The sequence below is a fragment of the Elephantulus edwardii genome, unplaced genomic scaffold, assembly GCF_000299155.1.
Source record: "Elephantulus edwardii isolate Elephantulus edwardi_28Jun2011 unplaced genomic scaffold, EleEdw1.0 scaffold00473, whole genome shotgun sequence".
In the NCBI taxonomy this organism is placed as follows: Eukaryota; Metazoa; Chordata; class Mammalia; order Macroscelidea; family Macroscelididae; genus Elephantulus; species Elephantulus edwardii.
In genome coordinates this window covers 750561-770805 of record NW_006400223.1, presented here as the reverse complement: position 1 = coordinate 770805, position 20245 = coordinate 750561, and the positions used below count along the sequence as shown (strand labels likewise).

General features: G+C 40.4%; 2 protein-coding genes across 2 annotated transcripts in view; one reads left to right on the top strand and one right to left on the bottom strand.

The window, feature by feature from the left end:
* The window catches only part of LOC102851136 (methylmalonyl-CoA epimerase, mitochondrial-like), a 55940-nt gene extending 37402 nt beyond the window's left edge, over positions 1-18538 (bottom strand). Inside the window, exons 1-2 of the mRNA XM_006902941.1 lie at positions 18341-18538; positions 16917-17097 (exon numbers count right to left, since the gene is read on the bottom strand). Coding sequence (XP_006903003.1) covers positions 16917-17097; positions 18341-18538 — 379 coding nt within the window. The remainder of the gene's footprint in view (positions 1-16916; positions 17098-18340) is intronic.
* A 50-nt stretch (positions 18539-18588) lies between these two features.
* The window catches only part of LOC102850726 (U3 small nucleolar ribonucleoprotein protein MPP10-like), a 13282-nt gene continuing 11625 nt past the window's right edge, over positions 18589-20245 (top strand). Inside the window, exons 1-2 of the mRNA XM_006902940.1 lie at positions 18589-18677; positions 20151-20230. Of these exons, the coding sequence (XP_006903002.1) occupies positions 18589-18677; positions 20151-20230 (169 nt within the window). The remainder of the gene's footprint in view (positions 18678-20150; positions 20231-20245) is intronic.

Here is a 20245-nt window from a genome sequence, read left to right as displayed (position 1 = left end):
TTCCCATATACAAGGAAGATGTAAACCAGCTACTTCTCTCCTTAAGTCTTAATCCCTTCATTTCAGATAGTCAATTTCTGGTTCGGTCCAGTCCTATCAAGCCAGTACTCCCAGGAAATAAGCAAACCCTGTATATATTCAATGGAAGATGTAAACCAGCTACTTTCCTCCTTAAGTCTTAATCCCTTCATTTCAGATAGTCAATTTCTGATTTTGTCCACTCCTATCAAACCAGTACTCTCAGGAAATAAGCAAGCCCTTTTCTCTGAAGAATCTTCTATTACAGTTGAAACTTTGAGCATCTGCATCTATAAACAAAGGTCCAGTCCAGAGCAAACCATTAGGTAACAAACAGTAATCAATACTAGCTCACAGAATGAAACATCCTCTCTTCATCTGGTTGGGTTCTGTTAACTTATCCCCAGACATCCATGATTAGGTCCAAACAGGAATCAGCTGCAAACTCAGGAATCCACACTTCTCCCTGTTGTTTCAGACTGGCTGGTTCCTTACTCAACCTTAGCCCCAGATAGGCTAAGTCAACACATCAGGGATCCTAGAGACTCCCTGCTACACAAACCAGCAACTCTTCTTCATTTATCTATTCATCAGGCTAGGTGAACAGTTCTGAATGAACATGTCCAAACTCAATCTGCCTTTTCATTAGTGCGTAACTTCCCACTTCCACTCATCGAGTGGACAAAGGTGGTCACCATGAGTTGAGCATGCTTGCCAGCTTCCTTTAAGTTTGGGAAAGGGGGCTCTGATGCTTCCCACTTTCCACTCATCCAGTAGACCTAGGTGGTCACCATACTCATTGCATCCTTTAATATCAAGCTCTGGAGACAGGGCTCTGATGGGTGTCAGGGTTACTTTGTCTCAGTTCTCTGACAAAGTCTCTCTTCTGTCTTCTTTCAAATATAATTCTCTTCAGAGTACTGAGCAGGTCTTAATCTTTTTTAGGGTAAGCTCTACATTTTGTATCAAATTTTACTACTTACTACAAGCATTCTTTTTCAGGGAAAATGTTCCCTTTTTGAATATCTAATTAATGTCCAACTGACTTATATTCTTCTAAGTTATATGTCCTATCATTATAACATCTAGTATTCATTAACATTGCTATGTAGAAGAATAAATATCCATCAAGTATATCATACTTTCTACAATCTACTATCTATCAATATAAAAAATATCCAGTATAGTTAAATCAACAAAAACTTTAATTATTTTTACCATATGTGTTCCTCATATTCATTTTTACAATATACCCTAACATTATGACATGTTGTTATTGTCAAGTGTTCTCGAGTACAACCCACAGTGACCCAATGAACAACAGATCTGAACCCTGTCCTTTCCTGTGCAATCCTCACACTTCCCGACACACAAGAGCCCATTGTGACAGACACTGTGTCAATCACAGGGCTGAGGGTCTTCCTCCTTCTCTGATCCTCTGCCTTTCTGAGCATCAATGTCCCTCTCTAAGGAACAGGTCCTCCTGGCAACATATCCAAAGTATGTGAGATGAAGCTTTATCATATTTACCTCCAAAGAGCCCTCTGGCTGCACTTTCTCCAAGACATATTTGTTTGTTCTTTTGGCAGTCCATGTTCAATACTCTTCTCCAACACCACAGCCCAAAGGCATCAATTCTTCTTCTATCATCCTTAGTCATTGTCCAGCCCTCAGATACATAGACAAGTGATCAGAAAGATCATGGCCTGAATCAGATGCATGTTAGTCTTCAAAATCACATCTCTACTCCTCAATTATTTGGAGAATTCCTTAATTGCAGACTTTCCCAGTGCAATATGTCTTCTGATTTCCTGACTGCTTGTACTAAGGATGTTGATTATGGATCAAAATAAAATGAAGTTGTTGACAATTTCAATCGTTTCTCCATCTATCATGATGTTGCCTACTGGTCCAGTAGTAAGAATGTTTGTTTTCTTGTCATTGAGATGCAATCCATATTGAAGGCTGTATTCTTTGATCATCTGCAACAAGTGCATCAAGTCCTCCTCACTTTCAACAAGCAAGGTTGTGTCAATTGCATAACACAGGTTATTGATGATTCTTCCTCCAATCTTGATGCCACATTCTTCTTCAGAGTTGTTTCTTGAATAATTTGCTCAGCATACAGATTGAACAGGTATGAAGAGAGAATACAAATCTTATACACTCCCTTCTTAATTTTAAACCATGTATTATTTCCCTCCTCTGTTGGCACAAGTCCAGGCATAGGTTCTGCATGAGCACAATTAAGTGCTCTGGGATTCTCATTCTTCTTAATGTCAGCCACAACTTGTTATGATCCACATAGTCAAATGCCTTTGCATACTAAATAAAGTATAAATGAATATTCTTCTAGTGTTCTTTACTTTCAGTTGGGATCCATCTGATATCAGCAATGATATCCCTAGTGTCTCTTCTATAGCCTACTTTTTAAATGATCTTCAGCAGTATTTTGCTTGCATGTCATATTAATGATATTTTTTTATAGTTTTCACCTCTGTTGAACAAATATGAACCTTTTCCAATACATTGGCCAGCTAGCTGTCCTCCAAATTTTCTGGCATAGACTGGTGAGTGCATCCAAGGCTGCATCTGTTAATTGAAACAAGACAACTGGTATCCCATCGATTCCTGGGGCCTTACTTTTTGCCAATACCTTCAATTGAGCTTCAACTTCCTCCTTCATTACCATTGGTTCCTGTTTATATGGAACTTCCTGAAATTTATCAGTGTCAGTCAGTTCTTTTTGGCACAGTGACTCTGTGTATTCCCTCCATCTTCTTTCGATGTTTTCTGGCCATTCAGTATATTGCCCATATTATCTTTCAATATTGCAACTCGAGGCTTAAATGTAAAAACAAACAATAACCATTTTAACCGTACATCTTCCAAAGCTCCCACTTGACAAAACACAACTTTTCTGTGAATGTGGAGCAATGAATCCCACCACTACTGACACCAACTGTGAAAAGGGCAGTGGTTACAGGGGAAGGCCAAGTCTGACTTCTACTTGTTTCAAAAAGGGGAACTGTTCCCATCGATACATCCATAGTACCAAACAAACAGCTACAGGGTCAGACATGCCACCCCTCATGCTCCTGCTTCTATTTCTAGGACTCACTGTGTCCAATGTTTGTTGCAAATTGACTCACAGACTTTACTCACAGTTTTGTGGGATTTTTTAAGGAAATAGGTTAGGGTGGAAGAGACAAAGGGTATTGCACAGTAAAAGTCAAAGGTTAGTGAATAGCAGCACCAAATGAAACTAACATCAAGGTACAATTCCTCAATTAGTTCAGACAGCTTCTCAGTCAACAAGTCAAAGTTTAGGTTCAGTTCAGCAGCACAGATAAACCTCTGTTTTCCTCAATCATCCAGTAAGGTATAACTCATAGCAGCCACAAGCCAGCTCTTCATTTAGTTGCCCAGAAGCAAAACCTTTAACTTTGGCTCTATCTCTAAGGTTCTGTAAGGCTACACCTTGCCACAATCTCTGCACACTTCCTTTAGTCTCTACACAGTGTCTCCACAATCATTTCACATTCTCTCCACAGTGTGAAAAGCATTCTCTGAAATATTGGTCCCATAGCTATTGATAATTTGCAAAACCATGTGACCATAATTGAGGTAGCTGAAGACTATATTTCCAATGGGAACTAACACAATGGATAGAAAAGCCATTTTTCAAAATTCCAACACTGTTCCAAAACCAATTAGCATAACAGTTGTCAATAAATTGTATATTTGTAAAAAGGTAAATTGGCAAAATTTGTATGATAGACATATTTATAATGGCAACAAAGTATAGCCTTTAAGCCTATATACAACCAAATACTTCATGGGATTTGGTTCCTTGGTTTGGAAGTTTAAAGTTATGATTTTGTGGGACATTCAAGTTAATTTGCCCATTGTGTGTTCAGTACTTGTTTTACAGTTCATTCACTGAGTAGTGCCTGGAGTCTTAAAAGCCTGTAAAAGGTCATGGAAAGCACAAGTGACCTCTATTCACAAGGAGCATCAGAGAAAGGAAAGTCAGGAGCTAGAGAACACAGAATGTGGGGCTAATTGGTTTAATGAATAATTGCTTCCTTTGTCATGACACTAGAAAACAAGATAGTGCCTGCATACCATTATTTAACATTTTGATCAAAGATGTCAAAGAAGAATTCTGATTAAATGGGGTAAAATGCAAGGCACATTCAAACTGTCATGAATTCTTTCTAGAGCTATGAAGGATAGAACTACTACCCTAAGATCATGCTTTAAAACAAAAATTATATTTTAAACCAAAATAATCCCCATAATTCTTAAAATAAAACAAGTTTCATTTAACTAGTACAAAAGGTCTGCCGTGAGCACTTTGCTCTGTCAGTCTGAAAGCATGTGGTTCAAATCCACAAGCTCAACCATGGGAGAAAGATGGCTAATTTCCTTCCATGTGATTTGCTGCCTTAGAAAAGCTGATGGTCAGCTATGAGTCACTTCTGACTCAACAGGACACAGAACAACAACATACGGAACTCTCTATAAAACTGAAGAAAGATGGGAAAGTTCTTCTTGTGCAGTATTCACCAGCTGCTTAAGAGGAGAAAGACAGACAAGCTTCTTCTATAAAGATGTACAGCCTTGGAAATCCAATGGAGGGCAGTCATGAATTGGTTCTGACTGGAGAATGAGTCTTAAATGGAACCAAATTGATCACTAACCTGGAAGATTAGATGGCGGGAGAGGAGCAAACGGGGGGGGGGGGGGGCGAGGAGAAGGGTGCAACAATGAATGAATGGAATTCCAAAATCTCTGTAGATGTTCACAGAAATGAAAAATAATTAAAATGTTTTTTAAAAAAAAATATTAGATGGCACTATACTCATTCAAATCTTGACCCTTTCATTAGTTGTGTGATGTGACTAGTTACTTAACTTCTCCATATTTTTGTTTCCTCATATGCAAAATGAACATATATACTGGAAAAGTCTGCTGTCAGGTACCTCTCCAGAGTACCGAAGAGCAAAAATGTCAGTCTGGAGAATAAGGTGCACCTCATCTAGGCCATAGTCTTCACAATTATTTGCTATACATCAGAGAGCTGGACAATGACTAGGGATGATAGGTGATTTGATGCCTTTGAGCCATGGTGCTGAAGAAAGAGTACTGATTACACCATGGACTGCTAGGGGAACAAACAGGTTCAACCTAGAGAAAGTGAAACTAGGCTGCTCCTTGAAGGTAAGGATTCTAAAGTTTTGTCTGACATACTTGGGACATGCTGCAGGGAATGACCAGTCCTTGGAGAGGGATATCATGCTTGGGAGGGTGGAGGGACAGTGAAAGAAAGGAAGACCCTCAATGAGGTGAACTGACTCAGTGATTGAGGTAATGGGGATAGGTATGTCAGAGACAATAAGGTTGGCCCAATATAAACCAGGGTTCAGAGCTGTTATAAACTGGGTAGCTATGAGTCACAAGTGACTCAATGGCACATAACAACAACAACAATGCCTTTGCGGTGTGGTGTTGGAAAAGAGTACTGACAATCCCATGGACTGCCAAAAAACAGGTATGTCTTGGAAAAAATGTAGCCAGGGTGTTTCTTAAAAGCAAAGAGAGCAAACCTTCATCTCTCATAGTTTGGGATAACAGAGGCTATTCCTTGGAAAGATACGTCATGCTTGGAAAGGTAGAGGGTCAAGGGGAAAGAGGAAAAACCCTCAATAAGACAACAGACTCAGGTTGGAGCAATGGGCTCAAGTGTGTCAGACACAATGAGGACAACACATGTAAGGAGAGGGTTTAGATCTATTGCTTATAAGGTTGCTATGTTGACTCGACAGCACTGAACAATGTATGAGGTCTATCCCGGAGACTGTTTAATATGCACTGAAGAAGACTGTATATTGAGTTTTTGTTGGACAGAAGCTGTGCATGTCTAAGAGGTTGGTGAATAGTTCTGCATCTTTGTTCAGTCTCTTTCTAGTTTTCCTGGTGTTCAATGAGAGTGAAATGCTAGAGGTTGCCTATTAATTTTGTGGTGGTGTCCACTTCTTTCTTCAAGTCTGTTAACATTTGTTTTCTGTAGTTTGTTGCACAGATATTATAAGGTTATGTCTTCTTGTGCTATTGACCTTATATGTATTTATATAGTGTCCTTCCTTCGCTCTTAGGCTGGTTTTTACACTGAAGTCTATTATTAGAGATTGATATCAGCACTCCTGCTTTTTTATTGCTGCTGCCATTTGCTTGGTATTATTTTTCTCCATTCTTTGATTATTAGTCTATTTTAATCCGTGCTTCTCAGGTGTGTCTCTTGTAGACAGCATACCGATGAGGTTTTGTTAATGTATTCTGCTACTCCTTTTGCTTTAACTGGTCCATGCAAGCCATTCATATGAAGTGTGATTACCAATAGGCAAGATCTTTTTGCTGCTGCCTCTTTGAGCCTTGTGCTGTTGCTAGTCATCTATCCACTTTTCTATCATTTCTTTGTGTGAAGGACTTCCTTTAGTATCTCCTGTAAAATTGGTCTTGTTTTCACAAATTCTTAGTTTCTGTTTTTCTGAGGATGTCCTAATTTCACCATCATAACTGATGTCTAGTTTTGCTGAGTGAAGCATTACAGATTGGCAGTTGTTTCCTTTCTTTAAATTTTGTCTTCTTGCTCACACGGTTTTCACTAAGAAACCAGAGCTTAATCTTACTAGCTTTCCTTTTGTACATAATTCTTCATTTTTCACCAACAGCTTTCTGTATACTCTCCTTGTCTTTGATTTTGGGAATCTATGACATGTCTTGGTGTTTTTCTTGTTTGAGATTCACTCAACTTCTTGGATGTGCATTTTCTCATTTTTCATGATTTTGTTTTAGTAACTTTTCCACAGTTTTTGGTACATCTTTGTCTCTTTCTATTATGGAATTCCAGTTGTATATATGTTCTTACTTTTTAAAAAACAAATTGTATTTTTTATTAGTTTGCTGTTATTACTCTTGCTTATATCCCATGTAATTCCCATTCTTTCTTCACTTCTTCTTTTTTGTGTGTTTCCTTCTAGCATATTAATGTTGAGGTCTTTGCCTTCTGTTTTGCTGATTCTGTGTTCCATTTTTTTCAATTCTGCTTTTTAATCCTCTCAACATGTTGACAGCTTCTGAAACGTTGATATAACTGTGCTCAAATGATACCTATTTCTAGTCTGTTACACACTGTAGGATTTAAAATCAGGAAAGATGTGTGTCAGTGCTGTATCCTTACTCCATACCTATTCAATCTGTATCCTGAGCAAATCATTTAGGAAGCTGGCCTTTATGAAGAATAATGTGGCATCCGGATCAGAGAAAGACTCATCAGTCTGCCTTACACAGATGACACAATCTTGCTTGCTAAAAATGAGGACTTGAAATGTCTGTGTGGGAGATCAAAGACTTCAATACAGATTACATTTCAACATCAAGAAAACAAGGATCCTCACCACTGGGCCAATAAGCAACATTATGATAGATGGAGAAAAGATTGAATTCATCAATGGTTTCATTTTACTTGGATGCATAATCAACACATTTGGTACCAGAAGTCAAGAAATCAAAAGGTGTGTTATACTGGGAAAATCTGAGGTCAAGGATCTCTCCAAAGTGCTAAAGAGCAATGATGTCAGTTTAAAGTCTAAGGTGCACATGATCCAAGACACATTCTTTTCAATTGCTTGCTTTGCATCTGAGAGTTGAACAATGAATAAGGATGACAGAGAACTGATGCCTTTGAGTTGTGCTGTGGAAGAGTACTGATTATACTGGGATAATCTCAACCCCCTGTGCATGCACTGATCTCCTCAGTACAAAATCCAAAAACAATTTAATGAGCTCCTATCCTCCACATCAGCTGGACTTCTTGCCAGGCTCAAGATAGTGATGATCTGTTCACTGAGAGGGGAGAACATGCCAAGAATATCCTACCCATTCAGAAGGAAGTTGACTTCAAGGATTATGAGGCCCTGGCTTCTTCATGATGGTGATCTAGTACTTCTTTTTTTTTTTCACCTTCTCATTTGTGTGGTATCCAAGACCAGTCTGGTGGATATGTCACTGCTGTGCATTTCTGTTTATTAGATCTTTTCTTGTGCTTCATTCTCCTTTGTGTCTGATGTTGCTCTCAATAATTTCTCCCAAAACGTCAAGTTTGCAAGTATGATTAGTTTGTCATCCCAATGGAAGTGTGTGTGTATATTATTCAATAAACCATTTACTGCTTTTTATGATAAGAAGACTACTCTCTTAATTCTAGAATGCTTGCGTTAGGGGGTCTGATTTCAGAGCCTTTGCTAGTATTTCAGTATTACAGTGATTACTTATATTACAGTAGAATAGTGCTGTTTGAAATTGTGGCAAACTCTTTTTAACAATAACACTTACTTAGAAATTCTCTTACTTAAAATTGTTACTGCTCATGATTCTTCTTATTTTAAGACACAAGCTCCTTTAAATATATAGAAACAGAAACTATATTTGCAACTATTTGACTTTCTTAATAGTAAAGATGGTTATTATTATCAACGCTGATGACATATGCCAGTCTCTAAGCATCCCACATGGCTTCTGAACTGCTGAGATCATCGTGGAAGAGTATCATATAGCTTAAAGACAACTAGCCAACTGTTAAGTTTCACAATAGAGATGCATAGATTAATGCCATTGTTAAAACAAAGCATCAACATTATCATGAAGTCTGTAATTTTAACTGACTAAATTGTGAAACTAGAGACAAAGTCTTTTTACTGTACTTTGCTTTACTGTCATTCTCAGAGACTGTTTTTACAAATTGAAGGACTCTGATAACCTGCATTTATTGGTGCCATTTTTCCACCAGTATATGTTCACTTTATATTTGGATAGCGTTTTGGCAATTCTCTCAATATATTAAAACTTCTCTCCATGCTATTATCCATTTAACAAAAGCAGCAGTACAGTGTAAACATGAATTTTATATGCACTGGAAAACCAAAAATGTCATGACTCACTTGACTACAATATTCACCACAGTAGGTGGTCTGGAGTTAAATGTTTCAATATCTCAGGGGTGCTGCTGGAGCTAGATAACCAGCAGGGAGTAACACAATTGGCATTGTTCAATCAAGGTGCACGGAAAGAAGAAATAATTCAAGCTTCAAGCTGCAACAGTGAAGGATTTTATGGGAAATTTTTGAACAATACAGGAGCTATCAAAAGAAGATGGAAGGAATATGCAGAATCACTGAACTAAAAAGTACCGGCTGAAATGGAACCATTTCAGGAAGTAGCATATGACCAAGAACCAATAGTACTAAAGGGAAAAGTCCAAGCTGCACTGAAGGCTTTGGCAAAAATTAAGGCCCCAGGAACTGATGATATACCAATGGACATATTTCAACACATAGATGTAGCTTGGGTATGCTCATTAAACTATGTAAAGAAATATGGAAGACAGCTACCTGGCTAACGGAATGGAAGAGACTTGTATTTATTCCCATTCCAAGAAAAGAAAAGATGATCGAGTAGAATGTGAAAATTATCTAAAAATAAAATTATTATCATATACAAGTAAAATCTTACTGAAGATTGCTTGAAAATGTCTGGAATAGTGCAAGAACAGAGAATAGTCACAAATTCAAGCCAGATTGAGAAAAGACCATGGTATGAGAGAATATCATTGCTATGTTAGACAGATCTTGACTGAAAGCAGTGAATACCAGAAAGTTATTTACTTGTATTTTATTGACTATTCAAACATATCTCACTATGTGGACCATTACAAACTATGGCTGACACTGAGAAGAATGCAAATCCCAGAACACTTAATTTTGTTCATGTGAAACCTATAATAAAGACCAAGAAGATGTTGTCTAAACATAATAAGGGAAGAGTGCAAAGATTAAAATCAGGAAAGTTGTATGCCAAGGTTCTATCTTTCCTATACCTATTCAATCTATATTCAGATTTTAGAAGCTAGACCATATGGAAAAAATGTGGCATAAGAATTGGAGGCAGACTAATGAACCACATGCATTGTGTAAATGACACAACCTAACTTATGAAAAGTGAAGAAGACTTGAAACACTTACTGCAGAAGATCAAAGATCTCAGCCTTCAATATGGATTTTTCTCAACATCAAGAAAACCAAAGTCCTCACCACTGCACCAAGAGGCAGCATCCTGAGAGATGGAAAAATACTGAATTTGTTAACAATTTCATTTTATTTGGATCCACAATCAACACCCATAGTAACAAGAGTCCAGAAATCAAGACATGTTGCATTGGAAAATTCTTCTGTGAAGTACTCCCTAAAGTGTTATAGAGCTAAGATGCCAGTTTAAAGACTAAAGTGCACCTAAGTCAAGCCATGACATTTTAACTGCTTTCTATTCTTCTGGATGGCACAGGATAGGGCAGGGTTAGGGCAGGGTTCAGATCTATTGTTCATAGGGTTTTTAAGTCATAATCTACTCCAGGGCACTTAACAACAAACACCACCTATGCTTCTGAAAGCTAGACAATGAATAATGATGACAGAAGAACTGATGCCTTTGAATTGTGATCATGAAGAAAGTAATGGCTATCCCATGGGTTACCAAAAGAACAAACAAGTCTGTCTTGTAGGAAATGCAACCAGAGTGCCTGTTAGAGCCAAGGACTATGAAACCTCATCTCACATACTTTGCACATGTTGTCAGGAGGGGCTAATCCTTCAAAAATGGCATCAGGCTAAGAAAGGTGTAGGGTTAGAGAAACAGAGGGAGATCCTCAACAAGATGGCTTGACACAGTGACTCTAACAATGGGCTTGGGCATATCAGAGATGGTGAGGATGGCACAGAATAGGGTTCAGATCTGTTTTTCATAACCTTACTATACATCATAATGACTTAAGGGCCCTTAAAAGTACCACAACCATGGGAATGTTCCCCATAATCAACAGATTCTGCCTATTAGTCCTCCAGGCCATTTAATGAAAATAATACCAAGTGAGCACTTTCTATTTATTTTGCTTATTCAACATAAAAACTTTGTCAGATTTTTTTCCAGATTGTTGCTGTTGTTGTTATGTGCCATTAAGTCGCCTGAGAATCATAGTGACCCTACGTACAACAGCCTAAACCCTGCTCTATCTTGTGCCAATCTTATTGTCTGACACACCCATCACCATTACCCCATTCATTGAACCAATCCATTTCATCGAGGGTCTTCCTCTAACTTCCCAAGCATGATGTCCCTCTCCAAGGACTGATCTCACCTTGCAACATGTCCAAAGTATGTCAGACGAAGTCTCAGAATCCTTGCCTTCAAGGAGCAGCCTGGCTTCACCATCTCCAGAATGAACTTGTTTTTTCTCCTAGCAGTCCATGGTATATTCAATTCTCTTTTCCAGCACCACAGCTCAAAGGCATAAATTCTCCTTTTATTATCCCTAGTCATTGTCCAGCTTTCTGATGCATAGCAAGTAATTACAAAGACCCTGGCCTGGATCAGGTACACCTTAATCTCCTGACTGACAACTGTTGCTCTTCAGTACTTTGGAGAAGTCTTTGACAGCAGACTTTCCCAATGCAATTCGTCTTTTAATTTCCTGGCTGCTGGTACCAAGAGTGATGATTGTAGAGCCAAGCAAACTGAAGCTGTTAATAATCTCAATTTCTTCACCATCTATCATAATGCTGAATATCAGCCCAGAGGTGAGAATGTTTGTTTTCTTGATGTTGAGCTTCAATCTATATTGAAGGCTGCAATCCTTGATCTCACTTTCAGCAAGCAGGGTTGTGTCATCTTCATAAACGCAGATTGTTGATGAGTCTACCTCCAATCCTGATGCCTCATTTCCCTCCAAAGAGCCCAGCCTCCCAGATAATCTGTTCCAGACACAGATTGAAAAGATATGGAGATAGGACACATCCTTGACGCACACCCTTCCCAATTTTGAACACTTCCCAGTGTTTCCTTGCTCTGTTCTGACAACTGTCTCCTGGTCCAAGTATAAGTTTCACAATAGCACAATCAAGTATTCTGGGATTCCCATTCTTCTCAGAGTCAACCACAGTTTGCTGTGATACACACAGTTAAATGCCTTTTCATAGTCAATGAAACACAGATAGACATTCCTCTGGTACTCTCTGCTTTCAGCCAAGATCCATCTGACATAAGCTATAATATCTTTAGTGCCATGGCCTCTTCTAAACCCTGCCTCCACTTCAGGCAGTTCTCTGCTGATGTGCTGTTCCAGTCATTTTTGGATAATCTTCAGCAGAATCTTGCTTGTATGTGACATCAATGACACTGTTCAATAATTTCCACACTCTGTCCCAGATTTGAGATAAGGAAATCAGGCTTTACAAAGATTCAGTAATTTTCCCCATGGTCATACAGAACAGTGAAGTTGAGCCTCATGTACAGTTTTGTCTAACATCAAAGTTGATGTTTTTGAACAATTACATTTTGACTCTTTTTTCCCCATGACTAATTTATCATTTTGTACAATCTTACATTTTAATATCTATGGCATATGTCTTTTAGGCAATTTCAAGTAAAAAAATATCTAAGAGATAACTTTTTGTTTTCAATGATTCAATGATTTTTGTTTTCAACAATCTTTTGCAACATGCTACCTGCCAGTATTACTATAGGTATAGAAACTATGTGTATGACAATTAATAGCCCGGAACAGGACGAGTGTTACAAAGGGAACCAGAGGAGGTGGAAGTAGGAGAGTGTGCATGAAGGAAGGAAACCAATCACTTTGTAAATCTTTACCAAGATTTAAAGAAAAGATAAACACACACACACACACACACACACACACACACACCCCTCAAACTAAGATAGACTGACACAGTGGCAGTAAGCATGGGCTAGAACAAGTCAGAGATTGTGAGGACAACACAGGATTGGACAAGAACTAATCAGTTGTTCAAAAGGTTGCTATGGATCATAGTTGATTCTAGGACACATAACAACTACAATGAATAAGACTAAGACAGAAAAGCTCAAGAGTGGGATTCATCCTTTGGACTCAAATGTCCCTGCATTGAGAACCTCCTAGTCTCAGAAGAAGATAGATGCCATGATCCCTAAGGATCCCCAATTCATGTGAACTTATAGAGGCTGAGAGGAGACAAGGATCTTCAGAACCTGACTAGGTTTGAGTAGGTCTGACCTTGGCCTTCTGAGTAGGTCTGATCTAGGCCTTCTCTGGGTCTGGCAGTCTGAACTTGGCCTTCTAACCCACTAATCTGTGAAAAAATAAGTTTGCTTGTTAAAGATATCTACTTGTGGTATTTATGTTATAACAGCACTAGATAATTAAGACAGATGTCTGAATTTAATGTTTTGCAGGAGGCGCTAGTATGATTTTGACAGAACTAATTTCTTTTCTTTAATTAATTTTAATGAACATTTACAGAGATTTTGGATTTATATACATTCATTGTTGCATTTTTCTCCCTGCTCACCCCTCCCCCCAGTTTGTTCTTCTCTTTGAAAAGTAAAAGAAAAATTATTTCACTCGTGTAAAATCCCAGCTACTCACCCCAAGTACACTCCACTATGCAACAATCATTCTGGACTCTTATTGTCATAACCATAATACCCATATATCGTTTTCAAACAGTTCTCTCCCTCATCTGTTTCAATCAGTATACATAATTTATCCAATTTTTCTCAGTCTCTCTCTAATCCTGATGTCAATCCTGTTCTACAATAGTGGCACCATGCAGCATCTGTCCTTTTGTGACTGAGATACTTCACTCAGCATAATGTCCTCCAAGGTCACCCATTTTGAATAATATTGCATGAGTTCCTTGTTTTTCAATGCAGTGTAGTATTCCATTGTGTGAATATACCAGAGCTTCTCTATCCATTGGTTTGTTGATGGGCACTTAGGTTGCTTTCAACTCTTTGCTATTGTGAACAAAGCCGTAATAAACATGGGTGTGCATATATCTGCCGGGGTGGCAGTTATGGTTTCTTTAGGGTATATTCTCAGTAATGGAATTGCTGGGTCAAATGGTATTTCTATTTGCAACTTTTTGAGAGAGCGCCAAACAGCCTTCCATAGCTGTTGCACCATTTTACACTTCCACCAACAGTGAATAAGGGTTCCAGTTTCTCCGCAACCTTGCCAGCATCTGTTGTTTGCAGAACTATTTCTTATGGATGATTTCCATTAACTGGTATTTGCTGAGAAGACACTGAAGGACTGTATTAATTAATACCTCCACCTGCTTTTGATTCTGTGTCACAAAGTAATCATGCATAAAGCATGATCTCTGTAGAGATCACAGTCTAGTAACACTTTGTTGGAAATCTGCATAATATTAACATTACTAATTCAGGGAGGGCAAGAATCATTCATGAGACAAAATGTTAAAACTAAGCTAATTAAAAACTTTAACATACACTTTAATAAGGACAGAAAAGAAAGACAAAAACAGTGTACTGACATACAAAAAGACTTGAGTATTGGGACTTACGGGCAAGACAGTAAGATGGGCCAGACAGGAGTCTAGATCCTCCCTCTACAACCAAGATCAGAAAACAAAGATAACAGATCCAAGTGAAATTCTGGAAATCTCAGTTTGAAAGAAAATGATAAAGTATTTGAAACACAACCTGAAAGAAGAAATTGAATGAATCCATCAACTAAATAAAGAGAACATTGTGAAGGCAGGTGTTGCAACATAACCATTTTTAATTTTTGTAGACTGCTTTCTGATGACTGTGGTAACCCAGGCCTGCAAGAAATGTGCAATCTACCCCATGTTCCCTATATCTCCCCAAGGATCAAGGGAGTGGCTCTTCCCATCACATGGCTATGCCTGGGGTCAGGATTGCACCACTGATATCCAATGCCAAGAGAGCACAGTGCCACATTCAGAGACACCCGTTCTATATCCTGGTGCTAAGGGAATCTGCATGTTTGGTGAAGACCTAGACTACAGCTAGTTCCTAGTCAGAGGCTCCATTGTCAACAAGGATTCCTGAACCAAATCCCTACAGTAGGTTTGCAAAACAGCCTCTGACTGACATCTGCATGTATTCAAACCAGGGTACAACATATAGAGCTGTGCACTCTATTCTTAGGGTGAACAGAGAGAACTGCCTTTGACCATTTCTGGGTTGGCAATGCAATCCAGGGCAGGGGCCCCCAAGGTTTAGTATTAGGTGCACATGGTCCCCACATGGGGAAATAGATGCTCTCTTCCTACTGGGTAAAGGACTGAGCCATCTGAATGGGTAAGCACCAACAATCTGGTGCCAGGTGCATACCCTCTCCACATCCGGAGACATACAGCCTTCTACCTTCCCTTACTAGCTGAGGGATTCCTGACTGGTATCTGTCTCTTGGTTAGGCAAGCAGAAAACAGCTCAGGTAGGGTGCCTGGCTCCTCTACTAGGCTTGCAAAGGTCCTTGACCTGGCAGTAATAGCCCAGGCTCTCCTCATGAAGAATCTATTCTTGGCTGGAAAGGTTCCTCTCAGCCACCTCTCGGAGGAGCTGAGACCCTGAGTGACTTGAGTGACACCCCAAATTTCTTTTGTACTGGCAACCCTATCTCAGACAACACATCTTGCCCCCAACTGCAACAGCACTTTCAAGGATGACAAGTATGCCTATCAGGGGCACAGGCCTTTTCCCTAATGTTCTTCCCATTTTCTCTTTAAATTTCCTACTCCTTTATTATCTTTTCAAATGTCCTTGTTTCTTTTACTTTTATCCTTCTCATGCATATGTTTTGAAAAATTTATTTCTATTTTCCCGTTCTTATTCTCTTTCTTATTTTGAACTCTCTTGATGGCACCTAACAACAACTCAGATTTGGGTTTTTTCTTTCCTTTGTCTCATCGTGATCAGCAAATTATCCAGCTTGCTAATTAATTTTTATGTATACATATCACATCTTTAAACTAAATGAGTACTATTAATATTACTGTGTACTTGACTTGTGATCGCAGATGCGATCACAGACTTGTGATTTTTAAGAACGACTTAACAGTAACTGGTAGTGTGTCGGTGATTGTGAGATTGATTCACGATAGGATAGGGTTCCAAGCAACTATACATAGGGTCATTAAGAGGCACAGGCGACTACAACAACTATCAATCAAAGGTTGGTTCTGTTTGAGACAAATCTTCAAAGAACTTCTAACAATGTATGTTTCCAAAGATGAAATACAGCCCTTTCTGGGTAATAAAGCTTTCTTCCCTTGAACACTCTGAAGGTGCTGGCTAAATGTTCAAGACCAGTTCTTGACACTTTATCCAGAAGTTGTTGTTGTGTGTCATTCAGTTGGAACCGACCCATAGATGGCCTTCCAGTGGGTTTTCAGAGGCAGTTAACCAATTATCCATCTTTCTCAGGCAGATAATCTGGTGGATTTGAACCTCATGCCTTCCAGAGGTCACTAGGCTGGATCTCAAGTTAGTCTAAATGGCTGTCCTCTCATGAAGGACAAGAAAGGATTGAAAACAGAAACTATATTGTGCATGGATTAGGGTGAAAAAAGGTCAATTTCTGTCGGTTCTAGTAGTCATTTTTTAAAACGGCAAGTGGAGAGAACACAGAACACTGCAAACCCTCTTCTGCTCTGTCCTGTTTGCATACCTGAAAATATATCTATTTGGGCACGGGGCGGGGGAGGGGGGGGAGCATTCTTAAGGGGTTTTTTTTATAAACGTGACCTTCAGGAATCCTCAACAGGTCATGGGCCTAGCTCGGAGGTCAGCGGGACCACGCTGGTGTTTGTACGGGCCTCGGCCTCCTCTTTTTTGGTTGCTGTGGTGCTTGGGACTCACGATCTGTCCCGTTTCCTGTGGCCACTGCCCCTGGCCGCCTGACCCGCCCCGGCCCTCTGACTAGCCCTGGTCCGCTGCCGCCCCGGCCTCACCTCCAGCGCTGGCCGTCGCTGCCGCCGCCGCCCTCCTCAAGAATGCCATGGGGAAAGCCGTCCAAACTCCCCGCGAACCCAGGCGGACTGCACCAAGGTGGCCCTGGCGAGGCCGGGGGGAGCTCCGGGGGCGGGCGGACGCGCTGGTGGGCGTGGCGTGCGGGGCGCACGGCCAGCGCCGCTTTAGAAGTTTATTGAAGGAGGAAGGGAGGTCTAGTGGCGTAGAGGCTAGAAGCTGTGCTGCAATCACGAGGACAAGCAGCTCGAATCCACTGGATGCTCCGCTGGAGAAGGAGGAGCAATCTCCCTCCCATGCCAGTCTAATCCGATTGGAGGGTACACAAGAAGAGAAGAGAGAAAAAAAAAAAGGATTGACACAGCAGCCCAACAGCGGAACTGGGCCCAGCAAACCGTGAGGATAGCGCGGCGTGTGGGTCGCAAAGAGACTTCATCGACTCCCCGGTGCCTAACAAGGATGCATTGGGCTGTCTCTAACGGACTGGAGGGCAGTTAACAAGAAGTGCACTGATATTTGCTGTTCTGTTAAATTTGAAGAAACTGGGACACTGATTCACTGTTGATGGGAGTGTAAAATGGTGCAACCACTATGGAAGGCCATCTCAAAAAGTTGCAAATAGAAATACTATTTGACCGAGCAAATCCACTACTGTGAATTTACCCTTAAGAAACCATAACCACCATCCAAGCAGATATATGCACACCCATGTTTAGGCTTTGTTCGCAATAGAAAAGAGCTGGCAGCAACCCAAGTGCCCATCAACAAATGGATAGAGAAGCTCTGGTATAGTCACACAATGGAATACTACGAAACATTGACAAACAAGGAACTCATGAAATACTATGTAAAATGGATGACTCTGGAGGACATTATGCTGAGTGAAATATCTCAGTGACAAAAGGACAAAAAACGGGACTGACATCGGGGTTGAGGGAAGACAGAGAAGGAGGGGAGGAATGATGTATACTGCACTGAAACAGATGAGGGAGAGAACTGCTTAAAAGGGATGCACGATTGGGTCTAATTGTCATGAATGTCCAGAATGAAGGCTGCAGAGTGGAGTGGACTTGGGGGGAGGGATTGCATAACAATGAAAGAGTTTTTCTTTTACTTTTCAAGGAGAAGAGTTAATAGGGGGGTATGGTGTGGGCAGGGAAAAAAGTGGAACAATGAATGATTGGAAACCCTAAATGTCTGTAAACTTTCGTTAAAATTAATTTTAAAAATATGAAGCCAAAAAGAAAAAAGAAGTGCACTGAGAGAGTAAAAGAATTGTGAGGACTTGTCATTCTGTGACTTCTCAGGAATCCAGCCGCAAACTTCGGAGCGCTCAAGATGGGCTTACCTGCTTTCAGGTCTCCCATTGGTTTCCTGCTTTAGGTCTCCCGCCCCTTATCTCTTTTGCCAGAAACTGGAAGGCCAGAGGGCCGGAACTGATTGCTGCGGAACCATCATCTTCAGTCTCAGGTTCCACGTGCGCGCCTGTGCGGGGCGCTTCCTCAGCCAGTCTTCCTGTCCCTGCGGCGCACGTGCGCCTGCGCGGGTTGATTCTTCGGGCTCTCTCCAGCGCCCACGGCGCATGCGAGTACGTGCGCCGTCGCATCAGACGCCTGACACTCGTCTACGCAGCGCCTTTTCGGAACTTCTACTGCCATGGCGGAGCGGGCCTCGCGGATCTGCGCCCTGGACCGGTGTCTGCGAGAGGTTGTTGAAGCCTCCTGCCGCCCCGAGTGTTTCCTCACGTGAGTACGCAGCGCGGGACCGCGCCCACGGCGTAGTGGGGTGCGCACCGCGGCTCCGGTCGATTCGCGAGTGTTGGGCCTGGGAAAGTCGTGCACGCCACTGTCTTACAAGTTTCAAATAAAACTTAATGCCCCCATAAGTTACGAACGTTATAAAAAGCTGTAAAAACTTTACTATGCAGACTGTCCTCCTAGTTGTAGGTTGTTAAGCCTAGCGATTCTCACCCCAGTACTATTACGAGTTGACCAGTTTTCTCTCCCAAAGCACCAAGTGCTTACCCATCGCCATTCAAAGTGATAACTTACCGATTTTTTAGCTATCTTTTAACGACTTACTGGTTTAGAGATCGTAATCTCTTCCCAGCGCAAGGTATTTTAGATGCCTTTAGCGCCAAACTTAAAGCACCTCCAGCTGTATACTTTGAGCATGGTGTCAAAGATAGAGCTATTTTCTGTTCACCTGTTTTCCTAGCCTAGAATCCCGGAGGCGCGTTCCATCCTGTGCTTTCCTGATCCCTGTCGGCCACCCTTGTCTTTCAAGCAAAACAGCTGGGCTGCCTTTCTTTTCCCCAGTTTTACCTTAAATCATTAGCGTATCCTGCCCCTTTTATCCCTGTTCTGTTTTGGATCTCTTCCTCCCCGTCTCTGTTCCTTTCATCCCAGCACATTTCCACCATTCTCTTTGCCTGCACTATATCAACTTAATGTATTTTCACTCTTAATCCGTTATAGACCATGTTACATCTATGTAAATTCATTTTATTCTATCTTAATTCTCGATTTAATGTCCAACATTTATGCTTAAGATAGCAAACTCTTATCTCTCTGCATGATTTGACTCCTTCCTACTTTCTCACGTACCACTTTTTAATTCCATCCACAGTCACCTTTATGGTCTTCATTCTCACCAAACTGGTCCCCTCTTGGAATTTGTTCTTGCTGTTTTTTCTGTGTGAATATACTTTTCTAGATCTTTGCATGACTTACTCTATCTAAAGGTACCATCTCTTGATGTCAGTCATGTCAGAGTTCTTTGACCAATCTAGGCAAAGTGATGTTGATCATTAACTGAGTGTAAGCATAAAATGTAGCAAAGCTACAATCCACCATATATCTCCATACAGATAAATTTATAACTGTTGCTGCTAAATCTATAGTAGATTCACAGATACATCTCATAGCTGACCTCCAGCAGGTTTTCAGAGGCCATAAATCATATAGGAAGAGATTGTTCATCTTGCTCGGGAGCAGTGGCTGATGGATTTGAACCTTGTGCCTTTGAATTGGCAGTGCCACTCATTATCCTTATGCTTTTCTTTATCAGTATGACTTAGTAGCAAGATAGATCACTTCTTGGAGGTTAGAAGCTATACTTAAAATAACATTTTTCAGATTAGATATGACATAAGCGTTTTTTAAAAAATCTGTTTCAGATATTATGTATAAATTTCCTTTAACCTTTTCCCTTACTAGGGTTCAAGATGGATTGGCATCAAACTTTGCCTCTTTAACAAAAGTACTGTATGACTTTCATAAAATACTAGAAGATGGCAGTAACTGTGGGAGTC